The following is a 7,419-nucleotide window of genomic DNA, read 5'->3' as shown; positions in this document are numbered from 1 at the left end:
AGAATAAGCCGAGAGTAATGAAAAACCACCTCGTGGATAACTCTGGCTTGTTGGAGACGAGCAGACCCGGGGACATTCCCTGCCGTGGCACGTGAGATCCGGCCGCAAAAGTCCGTCGAATCACCGTCCTGAAGCGGTATCAACACAAATGTACTTGCGTTGGCACGGACACAACTATTTACGACCAGCGACGCAGCGAGAGTCTTGGCAAAGGGGGGAGGGGGGGGGGCAGAGGATTAACAATGACCCTCCTGATGATGAAAGTCCCCCCAAAATAATCACCGGGTGTAATCCATATTCACCTTTTAGTTCTTCAAAAGAAACCAGAAACTACCGTAAAATGAACTCAGGTTTTTAGATTTGAAGTAAGTTAACTGGAGAAAGGGAGCGTACAATGGCTGCGCGGAATAACCGAGCGACGCCATTCGTCCTTTGCTGGTTCAGCAAACACTTTCTAGGAGGATAGGGCTCAAAGGCTTTGCCGTATTTTTCTGAGTTTTCCTCGAGACTATGGATGCCCCATAGGCAAAGCACAGTGATATACTAGTTTCTGTTTTCAGGCGCACCAGGGGAAGCAGTGGACTTCGCAGGCCGGGGAAACCCATCGGTACCCATAGAGAATGGAAATGAGTTGGGTTAGGCACGTTTCCTCGGATACGGATTCGAGTATGGGTAAGCGCTGATGACACCTCGGATAAATGCTTAAAAAATACTTTGCAATGCTACTGGTTAAGGTTCTTTTTAGTCACACTTACCTCAATCCGCTCTACGTTTGCAACCATAAAGGGAATGATAAAGTTTCATGTAGACATTCCTCAAACTCTTACACCACTTTGAACTAGAGTCCCCCAAAAATGAAAACTGCTGGGTAACGGATGGGCTTAGGAATGGGTAGTGGGTGGGTACGGGCCACAGCCCTATGGGTAGGGGATTGTTTAGTTAAGAGGAATTCAACCTGCGCACACCTCTAGCAGATATTTAAACGAGCTGAATTTTCACATCCAAGCTTGGAAACTTGGATCTCAGTGGTGCGGTTTTGGTGGGCAGACATTTTTGGTTGTTTCTTTCCAGTCAACTAGAGGACATCATGGCTTGAAAAAACATTGGCAGCGATATGTAAGAGTAACAGGCTGGGGTGCGCACTGGTTTTGAAAAAATTCTGGGCATGATAACGGGTTTGGCTTAAAATTCAATCAATTAGGAGGTAGATACCTTAATAAATACTCTACAATGTTGTTTCCTCCACTTTTTGGTGACAATGAGCTTAATTCATACTAACTTTACAATCATCAACGCAGATATTTAGTTTAGGTGTTAAATGTATTTTGCAAATTATAGTACTAAAGTGCTGACAAAATTCAAGTGAGTCGGTCACCGGTAGGCGCTGTTCATTCTATTTGAGTGGCAGGCTGGTGCAGGCACAGCCCCTGGGTTCGGGTGAATTAGGTAAACAGAATCTGAATATTCCCTTTGACCGCTCGTGCGGTCAACACCCATATGAGCTTTGATAAATTGGCAGAAAGTTAAGGCACAGCCCCGTCCCCAACGGGTCCACCTCCGGTGCCCCGTCTGATTACACTTATTTTTATTGGGGAGCAAATCTTAGGTGTATCGCAAAGGGGCCTAACCCCTCCCGTTTCAAAAGACACCAAAATTCAGGGGCAACACCGAGGGCGAAAAAAAACTTCAGTTGCAAGGAGGAAAATCCAGGGCCGCCAACACACGAACTTGAACACAAAATGGAAGGAATCCAAGGGCCTTCGGGCGCACCAAATTCCAGAGCGTACCAAACTTACGCCTGATCCTGGCCATGACGAGGTGTCGGACTCACCCAGTGCAATATTATCTAATTCTAACCAATGTTCGCGAAGAGGGCCTCACCCCGTTTGACTGCACACCTCTGAAGACTTAGAGGGTAAAGCGTGTCTATATTTACCGTTTGACTGCATTTTCAAAGACCGCCTAGTGTTCGGAGCACTCTACCAGAATGAACACAGCGGCCATTCGAAACGTTAGAGAACGGTCTCAAAACTACGCAAGGTCCACGGGGAAACGTGAACCGTCACTGGAAAAAGCTTTTACTTGGCGAGCTGGGGAGGACAAGTCAGAGTTATTTGCGACAGAATCTGACTCATCCCCCTGTTTGGTGTCCCCATGTCCATGGCGGCGGCTCATGAAGAAATTGATTTGTCGTAGGCCATTCATTTCCAGCGTTCCTCGGCCTTACATCGTGTGGATTTTAAACGTCACGGGGTTTATAGGCAGAGCCAGAAGTTACCATAAGTGGCTGGCATCTTGCTAAACATTGGGCATTTATCCACCCGTAGGTCCATGCTCTAATACAGGAACATTGTGAAAAATCAAGTCATCCCCATACTGCCGTGTGCATGAAACATCTTTGCGTGTTGCATGGATGCCCGCGGAGGCTGCAGGAAAAACGACGCTTTGCGTATCTGCCCACACGTTCATGATGAAGTCATATTTCGTTTGCGGTCGTGTAGATGATCGATTAGTTTATTTGAGGTGAGCTTTTGCCATATGCCGGCCACTTGATTCCAATGTTCCGGCGCTATTGTGACTCTGATGTCGCAATTTATCTTCCACCTTTCAGATGTCGAAATTCGTTTCTGCAACTCTGACAGCATATGATATATACATATATAGTTATATATACATATATATATATATACACATATATGTACATACTTATATATATATATATACATACATATATATATATATATATATATATCATGTCGTCACAAACGTGCACGTATGTTATTATACACCAGCCTATGCCGACAAGTGCTTCAAATGAGATAGAGAACAGCAATCTCAAATTACATGGTTCAAACATATACATTGATATACGTCAGCACGCTTAACGTGGAGGCATATTGTTAGCTGTGCAGCCAACACGTCACGTCGTCGTGTGTTTACACGTCAACACGTCAACATGTGCACCCACTTCGCCATCTTTGGTGCACGTCCTTCGTATAGAATCTTTTCCTCATAATCCTTGTTCATTTACGCATGAAACTGTCAATGGATAAGCGACAAGTGAAGAAAAGCCGGAGAAACATAAATGGATGTGTCAATGTAAGCAGGCATGTGAAGTTGAAATGCTGCTTTAAGCATGCCTCTCACTATAAGAGGTATTTTATCCGTGTTGCTTAGACGACTTTCTGGAAGTTGTGGGTACAGGCGGGGATTTTCAGCTTTAAAAAGCTGTTTTTATCAAATGCATTACAACGGGGACATAAACTTCCGCGGGGGGGTATTGCAAGCTGTTAGTTGATGAAATATAATTTGACACATTACTAGCATATTTTCAAAGCATATTTTCTGCAGGCTTTGTGGAAAGTCACTACTCTTAAAGATTGTATAGAGCTTGCAATATTTTATTTTGATCAAAATACGTCGGACACATTGTTGCAATTCAAAGAATCTAGGGAGGACTAGAGGGCTTAGGGGCTTAACATCAGAGTGAGTATTACATATATCATATCGTTTTCAGTGTGCTATTAGTAAGCAACAGGACGGTGAACTAAGACATTTGCCATCGGCCGGTTTGAATCACCGTTTCTGTGGATCTTAGCAGCAGATGTGAAAGCACAAATTTTTGGCATTATTGGGTACCGGCAACGTTCCCGTCTGTGAAAATATCAGCTGGTGAGCCCGCGTACAGCAGCGGACCAACATTTTAGACTTAAGGCAATGCTCTGGATTTGAGGATATTCAAGCAGGTATCGGATTTGAAGAGCTAAGCTCACTTCCGAATTCTGTATATTTTTTATGAAAACAACTGATCAAGAGTACACAATTTTTTGTCTAGTAAGCATGCTCAAAAAAACGCCATTGTTTGATTGGTCATCGCACCTTGCATAGCATTGATTGGGGGCTAACTGACGGCCGTTATGACAGGAAATGCTGCTCATGAACGCCAGATATGAGCGACATGACCATCAAGTGCCCTTCTTGGTTTTGATCACCACATGACTTTTCGAATGAGAAGATTTAAATGATGTTACTATGGGATCATGAATGCCTTGATGACCTTGGAAACGTCGTCCCGAAAAAGTCCGCACATTTTCGCAGATGTGTAGCTCAGAAACTGAATGGGCTTAGGTCTTACGACGCTCATGGCTGTGAACCGCACCGAAGGATCTTCAAGACTATTTTGCAGATCAAAACTCCCACAAATGCAGAAAACTTCCTTAAAGAAAGTAGGCATTTAGAGAGAAGCCCATCGCCGAGTCTGACCAAACTCCCCAGCGAAGCAAACTCCAGCCAGACAGCGAAACGGAACAGCAGGTGGAACTCAGTTACCGAAACCAGCGGCACATCTTTGCTGTCTCATGTGCGGGACCGAGCTACTCTTCCATTTGGTCCAACCGCCCCTAGACGAAATATCACTGCGAGCCCGGGGCCCGTCTTTATGATCGGTATGCCCCTAATGATCTGTATCCGCGCGTGGCGACGCTTGCGGCGGGGTTGCGCTGTGACGTCATACTCGTGTGGGGGTCGATGCCAGCCCGGGGCGTCTTGTCGGCCCCGATATAAGCGGGTGCGGGCAATTGCTCTGCAGTCAGTTCTGCCGCAACAGCAGCGTCACACCTTCGCCATGGCCTTCAAGGTAAGCCGACCCAGTGCGGCCCGCCCGGGTTTGGCGAACGCGCCCCTCAACTTGCTCGTCTGCTCTTTTTCTACAAAGTTTGTTCACCTTTTCCGATGACTGCATCGGTCTTCACGTATTTTTGCCAAGCACGTATGCAGGCTCAACTTGTCTATGTCTGCCTTTTGCCTTCGCTTATGCAAAAGCGGTCAACATGCAAGAGCCAAAGTCCGTTCGGAGTTGTTCATCTGTTACGTTATGCAGGGATATATATATAAGGGCTATGATGGAGGGTGCTAAACGCGTACCAAGATGCAGACAGATTGAGCAGAGCAATGTCGCGCTCGTGTGTCGCTGGAAGTCATGCCATAAGCTTTTTTGACGTCTTAAAACCTTAAAGGTCCGGTATACGGCCTTTTGTTATGGTGACCAGGACGGCAGACTTTTTAGCCCACCTCTAGCTCCATTGGGGGCCAAATAAACGCTAACTTTTTGGACTGTTGCACTTCGCACAGTGCATCCAGGGTGGGGGTTTCTGAGCACCGTAACAGTACGTAACCATGTAAAGACGTCCACAGGGGAATGGAACCGACAAAACGGCGTGACCGAACGGCCTTTATGCCAACGACTTCTGTTAACGCTTCCTGCCATGAGCAGTACTCTGCCGTGACCTCCCAGTTCCGACCGACAGAGCCTTTGACGTCACTGATGCACTCCGACAGCTGATCGTGGTCGCCCTGTGCGCCTCTGTCGCCTCGGTCAACGCCGGCGTCGGCTACGGCGCCGGCTACGGCTACGCGGCGCCGGCGGTGCTGTCGCGGTCGTACGTGGTGCCGCGGGCCGTCAGCGGCTACAGCAGTGGCGTCACCCATGCCGTGGCGGTGGAGAAGCACACGGTGGCGACTCCGCTGGCGTACGGGTACGGTAACGTGGTGACGTGTGGTACGGTGACGTGGTGACGTGTGGTACGGTGACGACGTGGGGTCGAGCGGCTGCGTTTGCCCGCGGTTGGCGGCGCAGTGCACTCCTCGAGCGGGGTAAGAACCGGGCCTGTGGGCATTGGTGCGTGGTCTCACCCGGTTTAACGAACACTGCAGCCCATGCTGATCGTCACCGAGCAGACGGTGAACTGGGCTGGCCTCGAAGCGCGACTCGTGCTTCGGTTACACTGTTGTTGGCAGGCGGTGACGCAGCTCCGCAGCATCGTGGTCAAGCGTGCGCTTCCGGATGTCCGTGTTGGATCGCGTCACTTTGTCGTTTCTCAGTTACGCGTTACGCAGGTACGCCGGTCGCTCCCCAGGTACCACGCTCATGCCTATGCCGCGCCGGCCGTGGTGGCCAGGAGCTACGTCGTCCCCGCTCACAGATATGCTGCGCCGGCCGTCGTCGTTAAGACCTACGCCGCTCCGGCCTATGGCTACGCTGCCCCGGCCTATGGATACGGTGCCCCGGCCTATGGCTACGCTTCCCCGGCCTACGGCTATGGTAAGACACATAGGTGGCAAGTTTGGCACTTTGAGATGATGCGTTGCGGGATACGTTTAGTTCTGTCGGGTCCAGCATCATCTGCTCAATAGTTCTAAGGTTGAAAAGGTATTGTCCTTAAAATGCGTATTGGTTTCCAAATACATCAGCTATATCAGCTGCTTGTGACCTAACTTTCTTTGCCCATACAGCACTCCGTGTGTTTTCCAGGCACTTTTCCAGTTTCCGTTGCAAAAAATGCAGCTGGATCTCCACACAAAACGATAACAAACTTCAAGGCAGGACAAATGTTATTAGTTTTGAAAGATACGTTGTAAATCTGTGTCCCCGTTTCTGCTGTATTTTGGATATGTGTTCTCGTATGTGCTGAATTGTCGTTCTGTTTCCCGTGTTTGTGACGGCTTTTCTGTTTTGCGTATGGCAGCATTTGATGTTTATTAGTCAATTGTGTTTCGTTTGATGCATTGTTTATCACATGCAATCTACATTTTCAAGTGGCCTATATAAAGCACACATATATATATATATATATATATATATATATATATATATATATATATATATATATATATATATATATATATACATATGTCATCATATATTTTCAATTTTATATAAAGCACCATTGTGCGCACTTCACTTTCGCCCAGGTAGTCGGTGATATTTAACGGACGTCGTCACTCCGTTTTCAGTGCACTGAATACCATGGCGGACCTGGCCGCCTCGTCTAGAGTTCGCGCCCGTCTGCGCCCCATCGGCCTCTCGGGCGGGACTGAGCGAGGCGGACGACGTTGCGCGCGGAACTCGACTCCCCACCCTCGCCGATGTTCCGTCGGCCAGTTTGTGCTCAATCAAAACACTTACTGCTGTGTGCTCAGCAACTGTGCGACCGCACAGTGGCCGTTGTCTGTTCAAATGCACGTGAATACATTCTCACTGCGCGTTGGTAGCCTAGTTTGCCGACTGAGGGCAGAATAAGCTGAGAGTAACGAAAAACCGCCTTGTGGACAACTCTGGCTCGTTGGAGACGAGCGGACCCGTGGGCATTCCCTCTCGTGGCCAACGTGAGATCCGGACGCAAAAGTCCGCCAACTTAGCGCCCTGAAGATGTATCAACACAAATGCGCTTCCGTTAGCACGGACACGACTTTTTACGACCAGCGGCGCAGCCAGAGTCGTGGTAAAGGGAGAAGGCAGAGGGTTGGCAAAGACCCCCTGATGATAAACGTGCCCCCCAAAAAATTAACGGACATTGTCGATATTCAATTTTTTGGGGGGAAAAGAAGCCAGAAACTACCGTAAAATGAAATCATGTTTTT

At 48.1% G+C, this 7,419-nt stretch overlaps 1 protein-coding gene across 1 annotated transcript; it reads left to right on the top strand.

Moving 5' to 3' along the window:
* Positions 1–4,557: 4,557 nt before the first annotated feature.
* Positions 4,558–7,042, top strand: LOC119091494 (cuticle protein 16.5-like). Its single transcript, XM_037214307.1, has 4 exons — positions 4,558–4,636; positions 5,338–5,534; positions 5,916–6,100; positions 6,793–7,042. The coding sequence occupies exons 1-4, from the start codon at positions 4,625–4,627 to the stop codon at positions 6,798–6,800; spliced, it is 402 nt and encodes a 133-aa protein (XP_037070202.1). The 5' UTR covers positions 4,558–4,624; the 3' UTR covers positions 6,801–7,042.
* The last annotated feature ends 377 nt before the right edge of the window (positions 7,043–7,419 follow it).

The sequence above is a fragment of the Pollicipes pollicipes genome, unplaced genomic scaffold (assembly GCF_011947565.3).
Source record: "Pollicipes pollicipes isolate AB1234 unplaced genomic scaffold, Ppol_2.1 Scaffold_1600;HRSCAF=1878_pilon_pilon_pilon, whole genome shotgun sequence".
Taxonomy (NCBI): Eukaryota; Metazoa; Arthropoda; class Thecostraca; order Pollicipedomorpha; family Pollicipedidae; genus Pollicipes; species Pollicipes pollicipes.
This window is presented reverse-complemented; position numbering and strand designations above follow the sequence as displayed.

What these genes read in the sequence shown, in the direction of transcription:
- LOC119091494 (XM_037214307.1), top strand. An exon ending in GCGACTCCGCTGGCGTACGG is followed by an intron (nt 5,535 to 5,915) that starts GTACGGTAACGT and finishes GTCGCTCCCCAG; the next exon opens with GTACCACGCTCATGCCTATG.